Below are 27,399 nucleotides of genomic sequence, written 5' to 3' on the forward strand. Positions count from 1 at the left end.
TGTTTCTCCCATAAATATCAGTTGACTTATTGGTATACAAAATTTTGTAGCCAAAATACATTTCCATGACGGGTGTTCTCCATTGCACCTTAATTTCTTTAAATATTTGCTATTTTCATCCTTGCCCAACACATGGTTCTTTTTATCTGCCCCTGTTTTATCTTTCACAAATGAGGATTTCAGAATCTTCAATCACGCCGCTCTATCCAAGTATCCATAAACCGGTGTTTAACGGCCACCAAGGACCCTCAGTGGCAGACATCAGAAAATGTTAAATTTACTAAAGGAAACAAATTCACAGAAACCTTATTTGTGGTGGTTACCTGTCTAGGCTACTGCCCGGAGCCTTGGCAGCTGGTGACACCGTCTGCCGGCTGTGTTACATTGTCTGGCTCTGAAGGGGTCCTTGGTGTAGCACTGCTCACCGGACCGGGCTACGGAGGTGATAAACAGGCTCTTTCTTCGGTTCTGTAATAGACACACTCACATGTGTTTTGAAATGAATGGTGCATCATTGTTATACTTCCTGTGGAAACATTGTAAAGCTGAATCTCTGGTCTATATGCCGTATAGCAGAAGGCGTTGTAAATTTTGTTGGCCGTGTGCATCGGTCCATGCATAGGCCGCAAGAGCAATGAAACTCTTGCATATTGTCTAGAGTCAAAAGATGAATCAGCTCTGCACCATGATTTATTCCGAGCTGTACCGAGGAATCATATAGAGGAGACGTACGTCCTCAAAGCATGTTCAATCCCTGGAGCACAGCTAAACAAAACTATGAACCATTATATAATACTAGTACAAATGCCCGTGCGTTGCAACGGGCAAAAAAATAGCAAAATCTGCTTTGTGTGTGCCATTACGCAACATATCTTACATATTCACTTATGATTATCTCTTTTCGGAGTATGAACTGTCGATTTGAATAAGCCACCTTAACATCCTTCATCTAATGAAAGAGTAGTTGTGCATGGAATAGTTTGTCAATTGCTTTTTTACTTTTCGAGAGAACATGAATATTTTTTTCTAAGTAACATTTATGAATTTTTTTTGATCATTTTTGCAAAAAAAAATTAAGCTTCACATTTTTAACACATGATTCTTGAAAACAATTTTGATTTATTTAACTTTTGAGAATATTTTAAAATAAAAAATTGGTACATTTTTTGCAAATATTGAATATAAAAATGGTGACATTTTAAAATGTTCACTTTTTTGAAATAAAAACCAATTTGAAACAATCTTTCTCTTAAAAAAGCACTCTCTATGTCCGCGGTAAAAAAAGAATTGTTGATGTTTGGACCATGTACTATAGAGTTGAGAAAGTCATAATCATGTGTCATGTCCTTTGATGGCGCCTCCTTCGACTTATCACTATCACCGGGTGAAAGAGAAGTGGTGGATATGTTCTGACTTCTGAGTGGGATATACAGGGGGTGAAATTGTTGTATACAATTTAAAAGTTTAATAACTAATCCAAACGTTTATTTAGAATTTGCAAAAGATAATAAATGCAAAAAGATTTATAGAATGTTGAATATTTTTAGAGATAACGTTTTATTTTCATTATTTGGGTTGGCCCAAACAAAACACTTCATGCACACAAAAATACAATACACACGTTTTTTCCTTAAAAAAACATGCACGCACAAACTCATTTCCCTTCCCTTTACCTATGCGCAAGTCTGCCTACTGGTCGCAGTGCTCAGCACTGCTGCCGCCTGCTCGTGGCTCCTCGTCGTTCTCGGGATATAAAGCACTTCATGTCGTGTTCTTCCACCATGGCCATCAAACTATATATTTTTTAAACCGAACGGGCAACTGAACCGTTGAGGTTGTCACTGGTTGGACCGCCGGTTCATCGATTTGTTCGTGACAAATAAAACCCAAGTTATTAAAAATAACCTTAGATCAAATGAGTAACATAATATTGGATGTAATATAAACATAACCAAGCATAATTTATATTTACCCCACAGATTCAAAACAATAGAAAATTCTGAATGGTCATTGCCAGCCAACCTTTTTGTATGTGAGAAGAGAAGGGCCATTGAATTAGAGCATGTGCAAGTGCATGCACGCAGCCTATGTCATTTATTTTAATTGCTCTGCTAAAAATAATTATTTTAATTGCTCCCTCCTCAGGCCCATGCACATCCAGCAACATCATCGTTCTTTTTAATTCTTTTCCTTTAATGCTCCTATATAAGGGCAAATTTTATTCCTTCTCTTTCCTTCCTACTCATAGTGCAATCAAAATTTATATTTCTTTCATTTCTTGCTTTATAAGAGCTGTCATTTCAAATCCAAGACAATATTATCAAGGTTAAGAAAAATTGAATCACAACATAGTCCACTGCAATGAATTCTCAAAATATCTTGGAATTACTCTGCTTCGTGTCATTTAGTATGCTTGTTCACCTTCCCATAGAGTGTCCGTTGATTCAGCTAGCTCTTGATTGTTTTTAGTCCATAATAGCACATTTCTTTTACATGCTTCACGCATGTAAAAAACAAAGCACGGTGCTGTTTTTTTGCATGTGAATCATGTGCACAGCCCATGAAAACATAACTGAAGATAGACTAAATGATTTCTAGTTAACTCTTCAAATGACTAATCAATACGGTAAGTCCTCCCTACATCTGTAGGTAAGAACCGAATATCCCGGTCTGTTTTATCTCACAAAAGTAGATGAGTACGAAAAATATAGCAGAAGGGATAAGCTGAAGTAGCTATTATCAACCATGCATCATATATATTAGCTGCCCATTAATGGGTAGTTTGTACAATGTATACAATTTATGTTGAAGTAATAAAAGTGATGGAAGACCTCAAGTAGGTTCAACCCAGATTACTTCCACATGCAATGCACTTATCATCAATCGGGCTTAAAATTGGTTCACGAGAGACGGAGATATTGGTTAGAACTTCCCTTGTTTTTAGATTGATTTTAGGGTGGATGCAGTAGTAGGGGTCTCTTGAATCTGGATGATGTGCCGGTCAGGTGTGGCGGTGAAGGAGATCCGTGAGTTCTTAATATAATCATGAAAAATAGGAAGCTCTTAATATAATCATGAAAAATAGGAAGCTTCAGTTCACAGGAAACCAAATTAGCTCTTATAGGCCGATCGATCAGCACAACCAAAACGGACGTTAAATTAACAACAAAACTGAAGGTCGTGGCTTTGTTGGAGCAAAGAGCTAATCTATACATCTGAAATATGTGGGAAGTGATGACAATGCTAACAACGTCCTAGAAATTCAATACTTCATTTTTCTGTGATCAATGCAGATGTCTTCTATGGGCTTTTGGCTACTTGTTGGCAACAATAGTAGGTGGGTGAGCAATTAAGCCTGCTTCCTTGTTTAAATATTCAGACCAGCACATGGAAAGACTGAACAAGTTTTTTTTTTTTGAACAAAAGAGGGGGGGCTCCGATTTCATTAACAAAGCCATCACCAGATTCAGTTAAACTACAGACGCGCAACCTACTCCAACAGATCTACTCCAAACCACCGAAGAACTCAAAGACCGAGAGCTCGGCAAAGTCTTATAAATTCTAAAGCACAACCAAAAGGTCACAGACGACCAATTAAGCGAGGGCGCAGCCTCCATCGAACTACTCAAGAAAGGTAAAATCAAGCCTTCAGGTAGCGTAGCTTCAGTTCATCAGTCGACGGACTCCAGCTCTCCACCCTTGCGATGCTTTGTAGACCTCACTTGCTACTTGCTCGATGAGCCTTGCCCCGAACATCAGTAGATTTTGCCTTGGGTTTTTTCTCTGCAAAACAGACCAATCCACAATCCAGTTGCAAGTTAGCTTAACTAGTTCCATGGGATCATTGATCAGTTTATTTCTAAAAATTATGTCATTTCGGCATTTCCAAATAGCCCAGAGAATCGCTGCCATTCCAACCAACACTAGTTTTCTATCTTCTTGTTTGAATTTTCTGATCCAGGCGCCCAGACAATCATCAGCCCCTTTTGGGGTTGTTCTTAGATTGAAAGAGCATCTAATTAGACTCCAAAGTAATCTTGCGGCTGAACGAGAGAAAAAAAGGTGGTCTATTGATTCATTTTGACCACAGAAAACACACTTTTGGTCTCCTTTCCGTCCTTTTTTAGCAAGGTTGTCTCTAGTCAGTATACTTTTCCTGGCAAACAACCACAGAAACATCTTCATTTTCGCTGGAATTTTTATTTTCCAAAGGAATTTGTGCGGGAAACCTACATCCGTCTTTATCAGTTGTTGATACAATGATTTCACAGTGAATTGTCTATTGGCTGTCAGCATCCATAACGGCTGATCTTTGCCCTCGTACATTCTCACCTCTTCACATCTACTTTTCAGGCTCTCCCAAAGAGCTCTTTTATCTGTAGATAGATTCCTTCTAAACCCAAACCCTACCCATCTCATGTTGATAGCCTGGGCCACCGAAATGCCATGATTTAGATTAATGTCATATAAACTGGGATAGGCTTTTTTCAGAGGTTTTGATCCTACCCACCAATCTTCCCAAAACCTAGTATTTAGGCCATCCCCTACTTTTTTCTTGACATTTTTATAATAAATGTCTTTGATTTGCATCAGAGATCCCCAAAAATGAGAATCTCCAGGCTTCTTCTTAATACCAGATATGCACTTTTCTTTCACATGTTTAAAAGAATTTTAGCCCACATCCCATCTTCTGTCTCTAGTTTCCATAACCATTTAGCTAGCAAGGCTTTATTCATATATTCAAGATTCAGAATTCCTAGGCCACCCAATTCTTTTGGCAAGCAGCATGTTTTCCAGTTAACTAGATGATATTTCTTCTTGTCCTCATTTTCCTGCCAAACTAATCTAGCCCTATAGAAATCAGCTTTTTTCCTGATTCCTACTGGCAGGGGATAGAAGGATATCATATACATAGGCATATTTTTCAAACAGGCCTGGACAAGAGTTACTGTCCCTGGCATGTTTAGAAGTCTGCCTTGCCAGTAGGCACATCTTTTTTCTATCTTCTCAGTCATACTTTTCCAAAATTTATTCCCCAACCTCACATTAGTAACTGGAAGACCCAAATATTTAAATGGGACCTCCCACTTGTTACAAGTAAAAATTTCTTGATAAATCTCACTCTTATTTCTAGCTTCTCCAAAAAGATACACCTCACTTTTATGAAAATTAATAGTTATACCTGACATCTGCTCAAAGGCTGTAAGAATGAACTTGAGATTTCTAGCACTCTCCTCATTATCATCCAGAAGGAAAATAGTGTCATCTGCATATTGCAGCATGTTTATCCCATTATTCCCCAGTTCAGCTAATACCCCTTTCACACATCCTTCCTGTTTGGCCTTATCTAAGATTAGTACCAAGGCATCAGCAGCTACATCAAACAAAAGTGGTGACATAGAATCCCCCTGTCTCAACCCTTTATAAGTTTTGAAATAAGGTCCTATTTTGTCATTCACCTTCACACCAACCTGCCCTCCTATCATGGTATGCATAACCATGTCACAACACTTATCTGGGAATTTTTTTCATTTTAAGCATTTTGTAAACAAATGGCCACTTAATTTTGTCATATGCTTTCTCAAAATCCACTTTGAATATCACAACATTCTGTTTGTGGTGATGAATAGAGTTTAGTGCTTCACGTAAGATCACAATCCCCTCCATGATGTATCTCCCCTTGATAAAAGCAGTATGAGTAGGCAAGATAATAGGTTTTATGATCTTACTCAGTTTGTTCATCAGAACTTTGGTAATAATCTTGAAGCTAACATTTAATAGACATATTGGTCTAAATTTTTGAATTTGTTTAGCATCCTCGGTTTTTGGCACCAAAGTAATGATCCCATAGTTTAGCCTAGATATGTCTAGTTTCCCTTCATGGAACTCATTGAGAAGTTCCATCAAATCCCATTTGACCACATCCCAAAAATGTTGGTAGAAATCTACTGGTAATCCATCAGGCCCAGGGCTTTTCTTTTTTTCCATTCCAAAAACCACCTCCCTCAGTTCTTCCATCGAAAAAGGTTTGATCAGCTCCTCAGCTTGATCTCTAGTAATTGAATGCCCACCCAACTCATTAAGTTGAATTGGGGATGTGTCTGGATGTCCAAACAGTTTTTTGTAAAATTTAGTTATATATTTGATGAGATTTTCCTCACCTTCCATCACCCCTCTTCTTGTTCCAGAGATAGTATTCTGTTTTTTCTTCTTCTCCCATTCACCTTAGCGTGGTAGTATTTTGTGTTACAATCCCCATCTTTAATTTCTTTGTCTTTATATCTTTGTAACCACTTCATCTCTTCTTGTTTTAACAATCTGTGCAGTTGGGCTCTTAGGGTTTGTTGCTCTTCTCTATCTAGAGCAGAGAGGCTCCTAGTCTCAGCGTTCTTATCTATTGTATCTAATTTCATCAAAATTTCTTTTTTAATCTTCCTATACCAGGCATCAGAGTTAAGAATCCAACCTCTAACTTTTTGCCTAAATATCCTCATCCTTCTCTGCCACTATTCCATGATATCACCATGGTATTGTGCAGTCCATATTTTAACAACAAATTCTTTAAACCCCTCCCTCAACATCCATGATTTTTCAAATCTGAAAATAGGGGTTGTATATGTGTTCTCTCCTATATCAACAATCAGTGGGGTATGGTCTGACAGTTCTCTCTCTAAGGCAAATACCTCAGTCAGGGGATAATGATCCTCCCAATCTGGGCAGATAAGCACTCTATCTATCTTTTCATAAGTGAGCTCGGCCTGATTATTGTCCCAAGTAAATTTCCTACCATTTAAAGGAAGCTCTCTCAAACCAGCTTGCTCAATGATAGCATTGAAGACAAAACTCCAGTGATTATATCCATCAGGTTTGTGTTTGTCTGTAGATTTCCTTATCACATTGAAATCCACCCCCCATCAAGCATGGGGTAGCTGCATTGTTTTGATATACACTGGATATTTCTACCATATAAGTAGCTTTACCCCCCTCCTGAGCATCACCATATACAATGATCAGATTCCAGTCAAATTTGGCTTTTTTGTCATGCAACAAAGTTCTAATAAAGTACACCCCTTTTTCTACATTGGTAATCTCTAGGGTGTCTTTATTGATCCCAACTAGGATGTCCCCAGCTCTCCCTCTTGGTTGTATCCAATGCCACTCAAAATTTCTACACCACTCAGGTTATTCAACTCATTCTTAGAAAAGTAATTTTTTATAGTTTCCTGCAAACCCACAAAATCAATTCTTTTATCACATATGTTAGTTCTGATAAAGGATTTTTTTGAATCAGATCCTTTGCCTCTAACATTCCAAATTAGTCCTTACATTTTTTTTCTTCCCTTTTTTTTTCTTTTTTTCCCTCCAATGTAAACCACAGATTTCCCCCCTGTAAGCCCAGGAGATCCTGTGTTATTTTTCTTTCCACTAGCAAAGATTTTTTTTAGATGGGCATAATAGTCCAACTCCATCTCTGCATCTGAATGATCTTCATCTGAGCATATATCTTTTATAGAAAGGTCACCAGTGTCAATGAGAATATTCTCATCTTGCACTACTCCTTCCTCTCTTTGTTTTATATGGTAAAGTAAAAATCCCTACTACTTTGTTCCATTTTCTCAATCACTTCAAGGTTTTGGTTTATCATATCAATAGAACATCCCAAATCAATACCAATTTTATCAGCCATGAATAAAAGGGAGGGGTTAATGACCACCTCATCATTTCCCTTACCATAATTGTCTTTGTCTGCTGCTCTCTGCTTTGCCAGCTCTTCAATCTTTGTATCTTGCTTGCTAGCAAGTCTGCCACACCTTCTTAGAGGATCTTCTAAATTGTTGTCCACTTCAGTTTCTTCTTTTTGTTATTCAGTATTTATCCCCAGTCTGGCTGCAAAGGAATCCACTGATTCCTGACTTGCCCCATAATCAACTGGCTCCACATAAGTATCATTGTCATCTATCCTGGTGTCTTCTTCTTTGTTTTCTTCTTCCATTTTCTCCAATTCTTTTCCAGCAATGGCATCCATTTCTTTCTCTCTTTCCTCCCATCTCTCAATCTTCTCCACACATCTGGCAATCATCCCCTATTGTTGGTTGACCAGTTCCACCAGCTTTTTCTTCTCCACTCCCATTTCCTGAATCTTTTTGTCATCTTGAGTTTTAAGAGCTTTTTGTCTAATGTTTTCCTCCTCCAACTATTGCATTTTCTGGATGACAGTAGCCAGATCAGTTTCCACTTTCTGCCTAGCCTCCTTCTCTTTGGTGTACTCTTGTTGTGCAACCAGAATTGTCTCACTTCTTTTCTTGAGCTCTTCATATTGTGACAAGCTCAAACTCCCCAGGGTCACATTTTCTTTGTTGCTTTCTCCAGAATCCCAGTTTTTCTGTCTTTTTCTCACCTCCTCTCCCACACATTCCATGCCCGTTTCACCCAAGTGTTGTCTCTTATGTTCACCATACCAGCCCATCTCCACCACTTTTTTCAGCTTAGGCATGATTCTATAAATTTTCAGATCTCTATCTGTATTCTCAGTGTATCCTGGAATTTTTTCTGAGTCTCTAATCCCCACTTTAGCTCTGATTTTTTCATGGGTGATGGTATCCATGTCAATTTCTAGTACTGGCCCCAATGATGCTGCAACCTCACACATACCAAAGAAGTGTCTAAAACAGTCTGGCACTTTCTCAAAGGTCACCCAAGCCGTGTGAAGTTTTCCAACTGCCTGAGAGTCAAATGCCCATTTTTTATACTGATCACAGCCCCAGTACTCAGAAGCTTGAAATCCTCACAACTCACCAGCTCCATCAATCCTCCTTTGTTTGGAAACCTCATCAGAAAAGTGTTGCTCCCCTTTTTTTGCATCTACACTGCCACCCCCAACTGAACATATAATTGAATCCATCAATTAGTTGGGTTTCATTCAGCATCCCAGATTTGATTGTGATTAATTAGGGCCATTGGGTTAGGATTCTCCATCTCATTGTTGTCTTTGGAACTTTGGACCAATAGCACACCTAGCCCCTTGACAGCATAACCAACAAATTTGGGGACTGGTTTCATTTGTCTCAACCAGGTACAGTCATCTGTAATGCGATTTCTTTTCCCACACACTACACAGTGATCTAACTTGCAATCTTTGGTGGCATGCCTGGTGTCTTTGCATTTGTTGCACATCTCTTTACTTGGCCCCCCTGTCAACATTCTGCTCCCCTCATTGATCTAATTATTCTTCCCACCATCTCTCCTCTGAAATTGCTCTGTACCAATAGCATCTCTCTCAGTAGTGCTGACATATTTGACCATTGATTTCTCTAGGAATCCCCATTCTAGACCAAGCTGGCTCCCCCCTGCTCGCCTCCCCACCAACCTGCTGCTGAAACATGCTACCCCCTCCTTGGATCATATTGTTACCTCCCATCAAAGCAGCTCCATGAGTCAATTGAGAAAGCAAAACAGAGAGGAGTTTTTGCTGCTGTATCGCCTCTAGTCCACTACCAGCACTACCATTATCAGGGTCAGGCATACCTTGTTGCATGATCTTCATTTTTTCCTTATCTTTCTCAAATCTCATCCTCTCCTGCTCTTCTTCATGCTTCTCCTTCTCTTGTTGTTGATCTTGTCTCCTCTGCATATTATCGCTGCGACTCCCCTGATCCCAGTCTCTCTTGCTCTCTCTCTCAGTGAAGTTTCTAGATCTATCGCCTCCTTCATCCTTCTTTTTGTACTAATAGTTGTTTCTGCCTCCCCTATTGAATCTCCCTCCTCCACCAAATCGCCCCCCAAATCTGTCCATCTCTTTTTCTTCAAGTGGCGGCTGGAGGTGGAACCCTAAATCTAAACCAAAGCGTTCGACTGACCCGAGAGGGGGCGAGGCTCTTGGGTTTATATATGTCCCCTTAAGGTCTTCCCCCTGGGTAATCATTGTCCTCTGGGTTGGGCTTATAGCCTTCCCAGCCCAATATGTCTTCAGCCCATCTTTCCAGATCATTGTTTTCAGGAATTTTATTTTCCTGACTAATGCATCCCATCTCCACCACACAATCAGCCCCATAAGTAATGAAATCATCATGCCCAATTTCTCACCATATGTCATGAATTTTGGGGATTTTTTCCATGAGATTTTTAACAAACCAGCCATCTAGATAGTTTTTTATTCATATCCTTATCACCCTCACATGTTGCCTCCTCGCAAATTATTTTTGCTGGGGCTATCATTTTTGCATCATTTTCCATCTTTTTTTCCTAAGATTTTTGCGCTGAGATTTATCCTCGGGATTATGATCAATATCTTCATTAAGCAAATATCTGCAAACTGTGTTAAGGACATGAGACTTACCCAAATCCTCTGACGAGTCCCCAGCCCCCTCGTCAGCGTCGTCCCCGGCCAGCAACCAGAAACGACTGCCGGCAGGGGAGACGCCTACATCGCTGGAGGTTTGGAGAGGTTGAGGAGACCTGGTGAGCGGCGCAGGAAGCGAGGGGATCGCCTTGGCAACAGCACCTTCTCCTTCTTCTTCCCCCCGCCACTGCTCTCGCCCAGATCTGGAATCTGCTCTAGCTCCTCCATCTCCGAATCCAGCTCCTCCTCGCTGTCTTCGATCGGGATCGGAACCCAGCGAGTCCCGGGGGTGGGGATCGCCATCACCGCCCCGACCACGAACTCCTCTGGTCCCGCAGGGTGGCGGCGGCGGGATCTGAATCCCCACCACTTCGCCCTCTGGGATGGATCCCCCGACTCTATTTCCTCCATGGCCCAAACCAACGCGGCCAGAGCGCTCACCGGGGCACCTGTCGGAGTGGTGAATCCGTTGGGGGCGAGCCTCTCGTCTTCCTCCACGGTCAGGTTCCTGAAGACCCTCTTCGCTGCACTTCACATCTCTCTCCTTGTGGCGAACCAGGACACCACCTCGTGAGCCCTCGCCAGCTTCGCTTCGTCGCCGCTCGCCAGCTCTACGATGGCCCTCTCCATCTTCATCCTCCAATCCGCCATCGCCTCGGCTCTCCTGAGCAAGGGTTCACTCGTTGCTGTGGGAGAGGGTGGGAATTTGGATGCGTTACGTTTCCCAGCCACCGGGCGGTGGGGATTTATTGCCCACACTCCGCCCGCATTCATGGCGGTAGTTCGTCTCGGAATCCTCCCCGTCGCCTCCCCTCCCCCAATCCAGCGAATCCCCCACACAAACCAAATGGCACGGAAACCAAATCCTTGACCGCCATGAAATTACCTCTCCGTCTTGCAGTCCTCGGCTGTCGATCAACCTGTTCTCCGCATCAATGAGGAGAACCCGGCCAACCTCCCTCTGGATCAACACCGTCCCCTGGTGATAGCAGAGTAACCCCGCCGCGAAGAGGTTGGGGATGTAGAGAGCCGGCCACGCCTCTCTCCCGTCCACCGTTCGCCTCTCGTCGTTGCCGGGCTCCCTCCGACCACTCCGATGTGGGGAGCGGTGGTCGCTCGAGTCGCCCTTCCGGTTGCGTGTGCTAATCGCCATCGTCTTCCGAGAGAGTATCAAGACTGAACAAGTATACTGATATAGTAGTAATCTGTCAGTACCAGGGTAATATTTGTTGTGAGTCTAGCTTGTTTCCGCTTGCATCATCTGTGTGGAGCCCATGGATTTCCTTACAGCAGAACATGGCTAAACTCCATACCTTCAACCAACCAGAGAGAGGTAGTTAGGAAAGGTGGTTATGATGACGTACTGGAAGCTCAACTCTTCTTTGTCTACACTAACTAATGTACTGTTTTGACTACTTGGGCCTAGATGCATACAGAAATTCACGACGAAAGGTTAGGCAGATGCTAATGAGGTTACAGTACATTAGGAAAAATTCACTGCTACAACGGACCTGCTATTTTGAAACTTACGTTCAGGACTGTATATGCCAATATCTTCAGATCATGTGCAGCAGCCTCTTCAAATTGCTAGCCTCGTTGACATGATTTGTGAAAGAGTCCTACTTGCACAATTTAGTGATGCAGTAGTAATCTTATCACGTTTTGTCCAGCCTGTGGCTGCATCGACTCTGCCGCTGCTATTGCCGGCTTCCGAAGTACTCCCTCCGTTCCTAAATATTTGTCTTTCTAAAGATTTCAATAAATGACTATATACGAAACAAAATGAGTGAATCTACACTTTAAAATATGTCTATATACATCCGTATCTGGTAATCTATTTAAAATCACTAAAAAGACAAATATTTAGGAACGGAGGGAGTATAGCACAAGAATCTGCGTCATGTAAGTTGTGACTCGCATAATCTCGTCGACAAGCTTGGGAGCAGCATCGCGAACCGCAGCCAAACTAAAAATTCTGAGGTACCAAAGAAAATGATTAAGATAAAGACAAGCAGTCAAGAAGTACATTTAGAGCATTTGTACAGTTGATCTAGTGCACGAGTAAGAGCATCTTCAGCCAAACTAAAAATTCAGAAAGAGTTGCAGCCTGAATACGGTGTACGAGTAAGAACATCTTCAGCCAAACTAAAAATTCGGAAAAAAATTGTAGCGTGAATATGAAGAGCAGGGGACTCACCTTTGAGCCTGGTGCAAGCTCCGAGGAGGTTCAAGAACAGCAAGAAATCAAAATCGAAGCCCAACGAATTGGCGGAGGGAGGCGGGCTGGCGCAGATCTCGCGGCCCAGCGGCTCACCTTATACTGCGCGCTGGCCTTGGCCTCGTCCTCCGCCGCCACTGTCTCGTCGTGCTTGTCATCCTCGGGTAAGGAGAGCGGGTTGTCCGGGCTAGCGACGCCCTCACGAGGGGATCTCCGGCTGCTCCTGCTGCTGCTGCTGGCGGCGGCGGCGGTGGTTGCTGGCTCGGACGATGGACGGCATGTCCGTGAGAATGGCGCCACCTCCAGCTCGCGCTCGCCGAACTCCTCCCGCGCACGTCTGCTCCCAGTTGACGCGGCCGCCTTGGATCTCAGCGAGTGAGCAAGGGATTGGGTGAACGAAATTTATTTTGCATCTTTTTGTTTTCTATATAAGAAATGACGGACGACAAAATAGAAAACGTACGAAAAATATGAAACGACGGACGAAAAAATAGAGGACGTACGAAAAACACTTTGATGGACGAAAAAAGTGGAGAAACGATCCGTCCTGACGGACGAACAAATAGAGGACGTACGAAAAACACTTTGATGGACCAAAAAAGTGGAGAAATGATCCGTCCTTTAATATTAGGGGTATAGTAGCACATATGCCCGTGCGTTGCAACGGGAAAAATTGATGTTTTGTGCAAGCATAATGTGCCTATAAAAGGCCCATAACATACAAGTACCTGGCCCAGATCGCTTAGCGTGTGTAAACCAAACGAAAAGAATTAAACCAAACAGAGAATACTTATTCCCTTTAATAGTAGGTATAGGTATAGATAGATATGAAAATACACTGTATTTGCCCATCTAATGATACCAATTTGGTTTAGTTTTCTTGTACAGATTTAGTCAAACTCTGCACCATTTGAGTAGAGAGTAAAAACTTTGAGCCTTGTTTCCGAGACGGAGTGAGTATATACATGCAGGCAAAGCTGTCGGTAGGTTGGGACCCAAACCTCTCAAACTCGTGATTGATTTGAGTTGAATGCATGACAGCAAGCACTGACGTCCTCTTAATTGCATGCGTAAATTCTGACCGACTAATCTAGCTACCTCACATGTCCTATTCCTATCTACAATAATCGAGCTGTCTGCAGCACAGATTAAATGCGGTCATCACTGTCACACCAGTTGTTAGTGCATGGTTAATAATACAGCCAACTGCTGGCTATAAGGAGTTGTCATATCATCTATAGTCAACACATATAGTCACTCATATAACAAGGTTAGCTATAAGATTAATACTTTTTCTCATCTTCTCTTTATCTCTTTTCTCGCATTTATTGCATCTGTCTTGGAGCACTATATAGGCAGGCTCTTGCATAAAAGCCCACTCTTCTTGCTTTTTCATGTCTCTTTCCTCCGCGTAGGCAAAATTGTCATACAAGCAGGCTATAAGCCCCACTATCGTACATGCTCTTAGTTCGAACGTACATACTAGTACTCATCCAGCTCTTCTAAGCCTCCACAAGATCGGAAGCTGTGGGTAGGCCGGGCATGGATGCATCCATGGCGCCAACGGAGGGTGACGTGCAGCCCCCGTTGCGCATCCTCTTCTTCCCGTTCCTCCTCCCAGGCCACCTCATCCCGATGGCCGACATGGCCGCGCTCTTCGCCGCCCGTGGCGTCAGGTGCACCATCCTCACCACACCCTTGCAAGCTTCGACCATCCGCTCCATCGTCGACCGTGCCAACACTTCCCTAGGGTCGGTGGATGTCGTCGTTGTTCCTTTCCCGGACGTTGGGCTTCCCCCCAGCGCCGAGAGCGGGACTTGCCTGACATCCAAGGACTACAACAACAGGTTCCTTCGGACGGCGGAGCTGCTCCGGGAGCCCTTCCGCCGCTTCCTGTCCGACCACCACGCCGAGATCGACGCCGTCGTCTCCGACGGTATCTTCCACTGGTCCGTGGACGACGCCGTGGGGCATGGCATCCCGCGCATCACGTTCCTCGGCACCAGCATGTTCGCACGTTCCTGCACTGAAGCCATGCTCTGCAGCAACCCGTTCGAGGCATGCTCCGACGACCCAGCCGCCGTCGTCTCCCTGCCAGGGCTGCCGCACCCGGTGGTTGAGCTGCGGGGGCAGATGATGGATCCTGCGAAGCGGCCACATGAGTGGGCATTGTTCCAGCTCATCCACGCCGCGGATCGGCGGAGCTACGGCGAGCTCTTCAACAGCTTCCACGAGCTGGAGCCGGCCTACGCCGAGCACTACCGCGCCACACTCCACCGCCGAGCCTGGCTTGTCGGCCCGGTTGCGCTCGCAAGCGGCAGCGGGAAGGACGTGGCGTCAAGAGGCGCCATTGCTGGCGCGCTCTCGCCGGAGGCCATCGGGTGCCTGCGGTGGCTCGACAAGAAGCCGGCCAGCTCGGTGGTGTACGTCTCCTTTGGCACGATGACCAGCTTCTCGCCAGAGCAGACGCGGGAGCTCGCCCACGGCCTTGGCCTCTCGGGCAAAAACTTCCTGTGGGTCATCACCAATGGCAGTGCTGCTGCTGCATCAACGGATCTGTGTATGCCAGATGGGTTGTCGATGGCGCACCGCGACCGCGGGTACATCGTCCGGGGCTGGGCGCCGCAGGTACTCATCTTGAACCACCCCGCTGTGGGCGGTTTCATGACACACTGCGGGTGGAACTCCACGCTGGAGGCTGTTAGCGCCGGCGTGCCCATGGTGACTTGGCCGCGGTACGCCGACCAGTTCCACAACGAGAAGCTCGTCGTGGAGGTGCTTGGGGTGGGCGTCAGCGTCGGTGCTGAGGATTACGCATCATGTGTGGAGACCCACCAGGTTGTCGCCGGCGAGATGATCGCCGAATCCATCAAGAAAGCGATGAAAAAGGATGGTGACGGTGACACGGTGTGGAAGAAGGCTGAGGAGCTTGGCGTGATGGCGTGTAAAGCGGTGGAGAAGGGCGGGTCGTCGTACGAGGATGTCGGGCAGCTCATGGAGGAGTTGATGGCCCGCCGGACGTAAGGCTCATGGATAATTGTGTGATCCGGCCTCAGCGTGCTTCCCGTTTTGCATTGTACCCACTACCGTATAATACCTTACTCCACCATATTTATTTCTGGTTTCCTACCCTGCCGCGGTACGCCGTCTCGCTCGGCAGCAGTGCTGGATCCACTGTCTAATCGATCATCCGCAGCCTTCGCTCCGGCTAACCAGACAAAACGACAACGTACTCCCCATTAGGAGCAGAGATGCATGAGTTCATTGACATTCGAAGTAGAGGCGCACCGCAGCGGCCATGGAGGAATTCTAGAGGTGTTTGAGTGAGGAACGTCCCTGGAAAAGAGCTTTTTTTTCTCTTGTGGGGGGAGATGTGCAGGTTATTTGTTTCTTTAAAGTCTGTTATTTGTTTCCTTAAAATCGGTTATTTGTTTCCTAAAGCAAATTGCATTGATGAGATGGATGGTTGATTTGAATAAATTAGGAAAGTTAGATCTGTGACTTTTTGTATAGTAGGAAAGTGTTTGTTTACAAGGAAATAGTGGACAAAAAAAAACCGGTGGGGGGCTGGGGACGAAAAAAACCGGTTAAAAAAACCGGACGAAAGTGGTGGGACAAAAAAAAACCTGGACGCAATTCTATCAACTGCTCCATTAGGAGTAGAGATTTGCCCGTTCGGCTTCTTCAGAACCCAATCAGTATGTGTGTGGCTTATTTTGCACCAGTTCAATGTTTAATTGGAAACTGTTGCATCTTGTGCATTCTTCAAAGTTTAGGATTGGTTTGACATTGATCTCCTCAATGGTGTCGAAAATAGCATGATGAAATTTTTTTTAGAAGGAGGATGTACCCCGGCCTCTGCATCTGGGCGATGCATGCGATCACTTTATTGATTATTCACAAAGACTGTACAAAGTAGTACATCAGTAAGCCTGGAATCACCATCTTAGCAACACCTGTCGCTGCTCCTATCCCCTTGATGTAGGGATGTCAAATGTCCGAGCCTAATCCAAACAGACATCACACCGAAAACCTAACACCTAATGCCGGATGCCCCATCCTAGCCACATACCGAGACAGGGTCACACACTGGTCCGGCGCACTCACCGAGCCCGCCACCGTCGTCTTCCACCAATCCATCTCCAGAGCAGGGACTGACGCAAACCATGCCAGCCTGCCGTCGACGCCACCATGGTGTCAGACAGCACCACCGCCCTACGCTCGACCATCCAGCCGCATCCGTCAACAATATCCAGTTGCACCATGCCACCAAAAGTCGTCGTCGTTGACACGGTAAACGCCGCACCACCTGGCAACCACCACACCGTCGCCACTGCTGGAGCCACGCGAAGCCCACCACCCGCGGCATCTCTCCCCCGAACACGAGGTCCTCCCTAGACAGCGCGTCCATGGAGGATACGACGCACAGGACGCCGTCGCCGCCCGATCCAGACTGGATTTTAGACTTTCGTCCAGGAGGGATCCGGGGGTGGATAGGACAGACCTCGGCTTTGCCTCCAGGGAGGATAACAGCGTCGAGTGACGTCGCCGATGCCGGGCCGAACAAGTCGACCAAAGTTTCCTCCGGTCCCATCTATACCAACAAACCTCCATCTGCTTCGGATCCGGCAATTAGCCATGAACCGAAACCTGCAGAATTGAAAGAGCCATGAGGCTCAACCCACCAGGAAGGAGGACCGAGATGAACCCAACGTAGAACTCCTGACGCCGAATCCAGCGATCCGACGTTGCAAGCGACGACCACCACCACCCCACGGCGGCCGACGAAGTCCAAGGACATGATCCAGATGGATCTGATCTGGATCCGGCGGCACGCGCGACCACCCGTCATATCCAACACAGCAACCACCTCGCCACAAGCAGGCCACCGCCGCCGCCGTGCCGCGCACGACGCTGCCAGAAGACCCGCCCACCGTGCCGCCGGACCCCACGCTCGCCCGACGCACCTCCTGGTCTCGTTGTCCCGCGCCAGCCGAGATGGAAGGGGTGAGGAGAAGCCCCGCGGCCGCCCTGCCAGCCAGGCTTCGCCCGGCGACGCTGCGGACGGCGGCGAGGAGGGAGAGAAGCGGAGGAGGCCGAGAGAGGGGCGGCTAGGGTTTTCCCCCGGGTAGCCCGCGGGGGCGACGCGAGGGGTCGAGAGGGACGAGAGCCCCTCAATCAATTTGTTCCACTAGTGTCGAGCATCCCCAATATCCACCGACCGTCCTCAGCATGATGTAACTTAGAAGATATATACATTTGAATCAACAGCGTCTAGACAAATAAAGTGGCCTCTGCCAAACAAGTCTTGCGGTGTTCTGGAAAAACAAGTTTCACTTTCACATAGACTCTTTGCAAAGTAGAAAAGTCTCAACATGTGACTACACCGTTAACAGCAACGAGTGGGTGGATGACACCCAGATTCTTGTCTAAGTGTCCACACATGTGGCTAGGACAAACCACATAAAAATCCGGCTTGTATTTCAAATATTTGCAATAGGTGGGTCCAAATTAATTACTTTTCCGTAGAAAATGCGATTATGTTTAATTATCTTTGCATTTCTCTTCGCCCCGGCTTCCTTCGCATCTTACACAGCACCCAATATATGTGCACTCTAGTCTAGCAAACTTTGACCTTATAAATTAATCATCTTCTTGGTTGAGCGAAATATGGGACCAATTTGTTATGCCATTGACATGTGGGACCTCCTAGCCAGCATATGAGCCCATATGCAAGAGCCAAACCCGTTTCCGTTTTACCATGGGTCCCAATGCCCGGTCCCCTACCAGCGATGCCCAATCCCTTCCTTTCCCAATCTACTGTGGCGGCAACCCAACCATGAGGCAACTGGCTTGCCGCGCCGCCACCCAGTATGTAGCATCCCAGTAGAGCCTCCCATGGAGCCATGGTGGTCGCCGACTTCAAGTGTAGGAACTGCGGGAGCTCCTCAAGGGCTGGCGCGGGAGCCTCGCCGATGTTGACATGTGCTTCGTGGATACGCCGTGCTGCCGTGGTTCCCTGTAAGTTCTTCGCACTCTCTGGTAATTTGAGTGCAAATTCGTTTTGTTTCCAGTAATTTTGCAAACAATTACTGAATTGGGTGCGTGGTGCTGGCCGGGGATCCACACAACACACAAAGCTTCAGGCTCTTTTACATGGAGTCGCAGCAGCAATTTTGGTTGGTTGATTGCAAGTGTGTTTGCCTACATAGTATCAAGTATCAACTGTAGTAAAATGCTAGCCAGAACTATGGGATGATGATGATGGTAAACAGCTAATTAAAGACAACCAGGAAATATCACGTGACAAACAATTAAAAAAAGACAACAAGGAAATGGTAAACTAGTAGAATAATTGTGCTGTTGGATGCAGTTGGTTATGATAGAACATACTGTGCAATCTTATTGGAGACCACCAGTACATTTATTTTAGTGGTATACAATCACTCCATAAAACAGTTTTTTCAATGGCCACGTGAACACATCCGTTTCACATCTACCCAAAAAAGGAAAATACAACAAGAGTTACATTATAGGAGTTTTGAAACAAAATTAGCTTGGTGCTCCTCTTCGCTTCCTCCCTGGCAAGGCACTGCCATCGCTACCCTGAGCACAACTCTTAACAAAAAGGCGAAATGATCTATGAGGCGGTACCCTTGATTCCCATGCAACTAGAATGAAGTCTTGTTTTGGTGTAACACTAGGATCTCTGATAAGTTCACAAAGTCTCATACTTGGCAATTCCTTCTTGATTGAAACATTAGTTGTCAGGGGTATCATGCTAAGGGGATGCAAAGCATAGTCCGTTATGTCCACTGGATGGCCTTGCTCTATAAGCATGCTTGAATGCACACCAAATATCAAGAGGTTTCTTTTAATGTGTCTTAGCACCTTGTCCAATATGCAGCTCCAATACTGAACACTGAGGTTCATTCTCAAGACATCCGTGAGTATATTTGTTCCGAGAAGTGTATTTGACGCATTGAGCAACACCTTGGCAAAGTCATCTACTAGTCGCACTAGCCGTGGATGTTCTGCGGGGTCTACACTCCCGAATGCCAGTGTCTTGAAAAGGTACCTCAACTCGTCATAAGTCAGAACACTTAGGTAAATAGGCTGCACCTATCCAAACCGTGCTAATCTTTTAACTTTACTTATGATGATGATCTTGCTTCCTCTGCTCATTTTTCCGAGAAACAGGTGAAACTTTTTCCATTCATCATCGTCTACATCAGAAGCAAACTCAATAACTACCAACATCTTCCCAAACATGGTCCTTCCATGGTCAAGTATGGTCAAGAGGTCATGTCCATTCAAGTGCAAAATAGAGGAGAAGTGTGACTGAACCCTTTCGTCAACACACACATGAGCAACCAAGGTTTTCTTTCCAACTCCAACACCACCTATGATCGGAAGAACTGTGAGTCCATGATCACCAGGAGGGTTGTTGTGCTCCAACAAGAAGCTCAAGACCTTTTGCTTTTCAGTGTGTCGGCCAAACATGAAATTCTCAGTGTAAAGATAAACATCATATGGCCTACGGGACATGCGCTCACATCCACCCAGAAGAACAATAAATTCTGCCATATTAACAATAGCAATTTCTAAGCTTTCCAAGGCACCGTGTGACCCAAGGCGCATTGCCTTGTCATCCTTCTTGGATGTTGTTCAAGAACGCTTGAAGGGAATGACTAAATGCAAGCTGCTGCTAGACGAGTCATTGATGCTAACCTTGTCGAAGCCTGCACTATCTTGGAGGGCACAGTACCTCAATTTGTCCAGCACATGATATCCTTGGTACATGGCCTCTGAGAGTGTCTTGAGCTGCATCATCATCCCGGAGTTGGTTATGTATCGCGTGTCTGACTCCTCAAGGATGGTGCCAGCTCTCATCAGGAGGTGATGCAACCTCTGCATCACCTTCTCCTCCGATTGGGAATGGCTCAAAGAGTAGTACTTGTTCATCAGTAAGGAGATGAACTGGTTCATGAGTTCACTCGCAACTGCAGATATGGCAGTCTCCATGGCTAATTGGCTAGGATTGATGAGGTAAGCTGCTGGCCTGTCTCTGGACAAATTTAACTATGGTAGCCTCTGACAAGTATAACGGAGATTCTTGGCAAAATAGAAAAGTCTCCATGGATGACTTTGACTGGTACAAGGGCGGCTAACATGTGACAAGGACAAGCCTACTGTCCAAGCAGGATGAAATAGTTGACTAGTATTTTTAATATCCACAGTAAGTAGGACCAGATTAAATATTGTCTTTTATATCTTGAAGTGTGAGAATGACAAGCCAACTGTCCAAGAAACATGACAATATATCTTTAATATTTACGTGCCAGTATGTATATTTTAGTTATCTTTGCATTTATCTTTAACTGGACTCGTTTTACATTTTACACCACACAGCATATCCAGTATATATACACTCTACTCTAGCAATGTTTGAGCTCAACTCTGGGAAGCAAACGATATGCACCCTTTTACCATGTTCAGTAATGATGAGAATCACAACTCCTTGCTTCAGGGTACATGTTGCTTTGTAAGTTGGTTTCTTTAGAACCCAACCAGTCATGTGGCGTATATTGTCCTAGTTCAGTATTTAACTGGAAACTGTTAAACCTTGTGCATTCTTCAGAGTTCAGGCTTGACCGGATGCTGATCTTCAAAATGGAGAAAGGAAAATAGTATGGTGCAACCTGTACGATTGAAATTTCAAAAGAAACTATTAGGGTTGGAGTAATTTCCAAAGTATCAGTCATTCTGAAATTTACAAAACTGAAAAAGACGATTCATCATTTTGGCCCAAAATGTTGCAGATAAGATGCTGGCGGAGGGGTTGCGGGTCGTATCCGGGGTGTTCTTCACGGCGAGCTACTGCAGCTAGCAGCAACTTCCATAGCCGGCAGCTCAGCAGTGGCACCGGAGGAGTCTCATTTACGACAGTAAGTATGCCCAGATTAATTATTGTCTGGTAGCATATACAAACCAGATTGAAGTTGGAGTGGTTTTAATATCCACAGTAAGTAGGCCCAGATTAATTATTGTCATGTGTGAGAACGACAAGCCAACTGTCCAAGAAACATGACAACATATCTTTAGTACTTACGTACCAGCATGTATATTTAAGTTATCTTTGCATTCACCTTTAATTGGACCCGTTTTACATTTCACACCTCACGGCATATCTTTGCATTTATCTACTCTAGCAAAGTTTGAGCTCAACTCATTCGGAAGGAAATGGTGTGGCTTATTTTGTGCTAGTTCAGTCTTTAATCGGGAACTGTTGCATCTTGTGCATTCTTCAAAGTTTAGGCTTGGTCTGATGCTGATCTCCACCATGGGGTAAAATTGGAAAAGCAAAATAGCATGATGCAACTAGCTAGAGGATCAACACCTTGGTTTTCTTTTCCAATTTGAATCAAGAGTGTCTAGACAAATTAATTGGCCTCCGCCAAACAAGTCTTACAGTGTTGTAGAAAAACAAGTCTCACAGAAACTCTTTGCAAAGTAGAAAAGTCTCCGGGGGTGACTAAACCGTTGACAGCCACGCAGTCGGTTGATGACAGCCAGATTCTTGTCTAAATGTCCACACATGTGACACAGACAAGCCAACAACCCAAGTATCATGAAAAGAATTGACTAGTATTTCCGGAACAAAATACATGTATGTTTAATTATCTTTGCATTTGTCCTGCCTTGGAATCCTTTTACATTTTACATGGCATCCAATATATGTGCACTCTACTCTAGTAAATTTTACTGTGATATATAAACTTGCATGGAGAAGCTGGTGCAACTCATCAGCAAGGAAACGGTATGCTCCTTTTTTTTTGTTTACAACTACATACTTGGGTAGAAATCTTCTAGTGGACATGTAACCAGTTTGTCTGTACATTTGATCCTTTGGTTGGTTCTTCAAAACAGTCAGTTAACGTGGCTTATTTTCTTCTAACTAAGCCTTTTATCCAAGATTGTTGCAGCTTGTGCATTCTTCAGAGTTCAGGCTTGACCTGTTGTAGATCCGCACCATGGTGAAAATGGAAAAAGAGAAATTGCAATATGCACTTTGCACGAAACTTCGTTTGCTTTCTATTAAACAACTAGGAGTTGTCTGCGTGCATGATATTGTTTCTTAACAGGAGTAATAATTTTATGTACTCTCTCCGTTTTTATGTACCTCAAGTCTTATGTACTCCCTCCATTTTTATTTACTTCGCATATTAGTTTTGTCTCGGATCAAACTTTCTAAGCTTTGATCAAGTTTATACAAAAATGATATTCTAACATCCACAATACCAAGTCAATACCACTAGAATCATCATTCAATATATTTTCATACCCTATATATATATATATATATATATATATACATTGTTTTTGAGTTGTTTTTGGTATATATATATACATCCACAATACCAAGTCAATACCACTAGAATCATCATTCAATATATATATTTTATTGTGAAAGTTTACATTGTTTTTGGTAAACTTGGTCAACTTTATAAAGTTTGACTTATTTCGAAGCTAATATGCGGAGTAAATAAAAATGGATGGAGTACTATATGCCCCATGGGCTATGCGATATAGATAAGTTGCTGCATAAAACCCCCTTAATATTTGCTCTCTGTAATAACTAGGGTCAGAGCAATTACCAAAACATCAGACATTCTGAAATTTACAAGAAGGGCTCCACCATTTTGGCCCGATATCTAACAGACAAGCTGCTGGTCAGGTGTCACGAGTCGTATTCAGGGGTGTGGGCGGAGATGCTCTGCCAACTGCAGCGATGACTTTCATGCCCGGCAGCTCGACCGCGGCCCGCCAATGTTTTTTTCATGTAAACAGAACTTTATTAAGCAGTAGGTTCAGCAATATCGCTGGCAACAAGAACGTTGTGATGCACTTAGAGGTGTTTGGTTACAAGAATGGTATCGGTAATCAGATTACACAGTTTCAAGAGGTGTTATGAGTTCTTTCCTAGTTTGTTAGGTTTGTCCACGGTAAAAGAAATCATGCAATCCGGAGATTTATGTTGACTTAATAACGGTTTGGTGATCGCATATATGAAAAGAAAGGACATTATGTAGTTTGTTACTACAACTTGCTTGCACAACTACTTCCTCCGTTCCTAAATGTAAGTCTTTTTAGAGATTTTAATGCAGACTACATACGGATGTATATAGACGTACTTTTAAGTGTAGATTCACTCATTTTGCTCCGTATGTAATCTATAGTGGAATGTTTAGAAAGACTTATATTTAGGAACGGATGAGGTAGTAAAGCTTGCAGTGCACTAATGCTCTTGTAGATGACAAGATGCTACTGCCCGCAGGCGCAGGCTGGACCTAGTTTGCACGACGATACCAAACACCTCGCCCATGTCCAGCGTCTCTGGGCCTGCCCCACCCGGAATCGCCCAGTCAAAGTAGTACAGGAGGTTTGCCAGCACAAGCTCCATCGTCGTGCTCGCAAACAAGGCTCCAGGGCACTGCCTACGACCAGCTCCGAACGGGATGAACTCCATCTGTGGCCCTTGCTTGAAGTACTCCACACTCATCTCCTCAAACCTCTCTGGCCTGAACTCCGCGGCATCCTCACCCCAGTGTGTCGGGTCCGTGCCAACCGCGAAGGCGTTTATCATGACGGAGGTGCCCTTGGGTATGTGGTAGCCCATCACTTGGCAATCCTCCATGGCCGCCCTGTGTATCAGTGACACGGAGGGGTGCAACCTTAGGGTCTCCTTGATGACCATCCGAAGATAGTGTAAGCCATGGAGGTCTGCGCTGGTGACGGTGGACCCGCGGTGGTGTCCGAGCCTCTGCTGGAGTTCGAGTTTTGCCCTTGCCATTACGTGTGGGTTGCGGATGAGTTCTGCCATGGCCCATTCCAGCGTGGAAGCTGTGGTGTCCGTAGCAGCTCCAAATATTTCCTGTTGCAAATTATTGAATATTATTTTTAGGCAGTATTGAATTGCATGTATCAAACAGTTCAACTAAAAGTCTGGGAAAAAGAAGTTCGAACTGATGGGGAAAGTCGAACAATATATATTTTTTGAAACAAGAATCGGTTAGTAGTAGCTAAATAAAACTGGTTGCAAACGAGTGATAGTATGAAGAAGCGGAATCACTTACAAAGATGATGGTCCCGACGGTCTCCAACGTCAAAGGGAAATTAAGGGTGTCTTCCTCGTGCAGCCTCAGGAGGACACCCAACAGGTCTTCGTCCTCATTAGGAGTAGCAGTGGCAGCAGCCGAGGCATTACGTTGTTTCTTCTCCTTGCGCTCTTGGATGATATCTGCCAGGATTCGTTGTATCTGGGGGTGGCTCCTCCTCACGTCGCGGGAGTCGCCGGTCAGCCACCGCACCAGCCGCGACGACGGGTAGAGTTCCACCAGGCTGAACCCTCCCACGAGCGAAGCCAACACGGCGAGCTCTCGGAGGTACACCTCCTGCTGCCGACACTTACCGCCAAACGCCGCCCTCGCGATGATGTTGTTCGTCAGCCTGGCCAGCTCCTTGCCAATGTCGATGATGGCGGACGACGAGGCAGAAGACGCGGTGGCCACCGACTCCATGAGGTGTGTGACCTCGGCTTGCTTGATGGAGTCGAGCCGGCGCACCTGCCGCGTGCTGAGCAGCTCCATGATGCAGACCTTGCGCATCTGCCGCCAGTGGTCACCATAGGGCGCTAAGGCGAAGCCTTTGCCCCCGCTGCTGATGATGTCCACCGTGGGGCCGCTCGGGCGGGTCGCAAAGGCGAGGTCGTTCGTCTTGAACACTTCCATCGCCGCCTCGGGGGTGGACACGATGACGATGGGCACTTCGCCGAGCCTCAACAGCATGAGCGGACCGTGCCGGCGCGCCAGGCGAAGGAATGCGCGGTGGGGCGGCAGTTTGGTGCCGACGAGGTGGTGGAGACTGCCGATGACGGGGAGGTTCCATGGACCTGGAGGAAGCTTGGCTCCGGTGTGCTTACCACTCAGAACCTGCCTCAGAATCAAGGACATAAGAATGGTGGCTACGGCCACCATGCAGAAGCTTCCGCAAGGGAGTTGGTCAATGTCCATGGCGACTGGAGGAAGCTTGGTCTCCAGTCCAACTCGGTACTCTTATTTATAGTGTAGTGTAGATGCTAGATGGAGTTGCTACACCGAAGATAGGTCATGCAAGAAAACAGAAATGGCACACGTTGCTATTCTGCCACACCACCGAAAGTCCAGATCATGTCCAAACGACAACAACGTATGGGAGTTGAATAAATTCAAACTGTATATTTTCCTCATACCAGCATTCTACCCAAAACTTTAAGAATTTCTTGATAGTTGGTATAAATTCGTAAGCCGGGTCGGATGATACGCTTTAAAAATGTACAAATTTTTTCCGTCTTTCATTTTTTATGTCGCAAAGTTGAAACCCAGATATGACTTAACTGTAAGTTGTAAAAAAAATCGTTTCAAATTCAGGTTCTAGCTTCCAGGTTTTAGGTTTGTCCTAAGTCAAACTTCCTCCAGTCTGACCAAGTTTGTAAATATATATATATATATATATATATATATATATATATATATATATATATATATATATATATATATCCATAAAAACAAGTATATATGTATGAAAATATACTTTATGATGAATCTAATGAAACTGGATTAGTGTTGTGGATTTTGTTATATTTTATATAAACTTGGTCAAACTTAAAAAAGTTTGGCTTAGGGCAAACATAAAACATCAAATATTTTGAAACGGAGGCAATAAATACACCCTGCACTGCACACATCGCTACTTCAAGCACACACTAACACACCACTTAGTAATACTACAACCCTAGAGCTTCAAGATCCTTTATGTATCCACATCAATGTTATATTTTTCTCAATACTGGTTTTTTCCGGGCTGGACTGGAGGGAGTACACGTCTTCTTCAAGCAAGACGTTGGAATCAACTACCTCCAAACTCCATCACATCTATTGCACACCAACCATGAAATCACACTCTTATTCCATGCACGCTATTGACCTTTGATTTTTCAACTATTACAAGTGGCCAGTCGCCACGCATACCCTTGAGAGACTTGCAAAATTTCCACGTCTTACAAGTGTACAGTTGGGTGGACCGAACTCATTATCGTTTTTCAATCCACGTGATCTGCATCAAGACTTCCATGCATGCATGTTTGGCAGTATTAATCCTGACATTGTCAAGTCACTAACAATACGTACGTGGTGAGTGGTGATACATCTAGAAAATTCTGATTAGTCTAGATAGGCCGCGGCTTTGACTAACAGTTTTTTTTTGACAGGTAAACTTTATTTCTCATATAATCGCGAGGTCATTTACATAAGGTGAGAAATAACGTCCGGGGATTGTATTTTCCCAAACCTCAGAGGATTTACTAGAATGAGATAATTTTGCTATGCAATCAGCTACGGTATTAGCTTCAAGGGAGCATTTCATTACTTCGTATTGGGAGAAGTCCAGCCCCAGTTCCTTGCACTCCAGCAAGATAGCTGATTCCTGGCCTAGGAATTCCTCCGGATTTAGAGCTACAACTGCGTTTGAACTGTCCGACTCAATGAGTAAGCTGTTAAAGCCGATATTACCTGCTAAGTAGAACCCATTCCGAATAGTTGTTATCTCCGCCGCATCCACCGAAGCAACAGGAGGTAAAAACCACGAGCCGCTGCAATAAAATCACCATGATTGTCCCGAGCCACTGCTCCTGTGGCTCCAGTCATGTTCTCCGAGCAAACGGATGCATCCACATTTACCTTTACCATTCCTCTATTTGGTTTGTGCCACATATGATCACATTACACCACCGGTTGGTTTGGTG

General features: G+C 44.7%; 2 protein-coding genes, 1 long non-coding RNA gene and 1 pseudogene across 3 annotated transcripts; 1 reads left to right on the forward strand and 3 right to left on the reverse strand.

Moving 5' to 3' along the window:
* Positions 1-3,390: 3,390 nt before the first annotated feature.
* Positions 3,391-13,182, reverse strand: LOC109748887 (uncharacterized). Its single transcript, XR_012201593.1, has 4 exons — positions 12,537-13,182; positions 11,870-12,305; positions 11,555-11,652; positions 3,391-3,783 (listed from the first exon to the last, which is right to left on the reverse strand). It is a non-coding gene; the product is annotated as an uncharacterized lncRNA (long non-coding RNA).
* Positions 13,183-13,945: 763 nt separating this feature from the next.
* Positions 13,946-15,686, forward strand: LOC109748893 (probable UDP-glucosyl transferase 73B6). The gene has a single exon (XM_020307912.4). The coding sequence runs from the start codon at positions 14,100-14,102 to the stop codon at positions 15,579-15,581; it is 1,482 nt and encodes a 493-aa protein (XP_020163501.1). The 5' UTR covers positions 13,946-14,099; the 3' UTR covers positions 15,582-15,686.
* A 3,249-nt stretch (positions 15,687-18,935) lies between these two features.
* Positions 18,936-20,629, reverse strand: LOC109748890 (disease resistance protein RGA2-like; annotated as a pseudogene).
* Positions 20,630-23,589: 2,960 nt separating this feature from the next.
* On the reverse strand, positions 23,590-25,642 carry LOC109748889 (desmethyl-deoxy-podophyllotoxin synthase). The gene is made up of 2 exons (XM_020307907.4): positions 24,695-25,642; positions 23,590-24,492 (listed from the first exon to the last, which is right to left on the reverse strand). The coding sequence occupies exons 1-2, from the start codon at positions 25,628-25,630 to the stop codon at positions 23,857-23,859; spliced, it is 1,572 nt and encodes a 523-aa protein (XP_020163496.1). The 5' UTR covers positions 25,631-25,642; the 3' UTR covers positions 23,590-23,856.
* Between the last annotated feature and the right edge of the window lie 1,757 nt (positions 25,643-27,399).

This window comes from Aegilops tauschii, chromosome 2, assembly GCF_002575655.3.
Source record: "Aegilops tauschii subsp. strangulata cultivar AL8/78 chromosome 2, Aet v6.0, whole genome shotgun sequence".
Taxonomy (NCBI): Eukaryota; Viridiplantae; Streptophyta; class Magnoliopsida; order Poales; family Poaceae; genus Aegilops; species Aegilops tauschii.

Coding starts and splice junctions, on each gene's coding strand:
- LOC109748893 (XM_020307912.4), top strand. CDS start 14,100: ATGGATGCATCCATGGCGCCAACGGAGGGTGACGTGCAGCCCCCGTTG.
- LOC109748889 (XM_020307907.4), bottom strand. CDS start 25,630: ATGGACATTGACCAACTCCCTTGCGGAAGCTTCTGCATGGTGGCCGTA. Junction 24,493..24,694: donor CCGTCGGGACCATCATCTTT/GTAAGTGATTCC, acceptor AATTTGCAACAG/GAAATATTTGGAGCTGCTAC.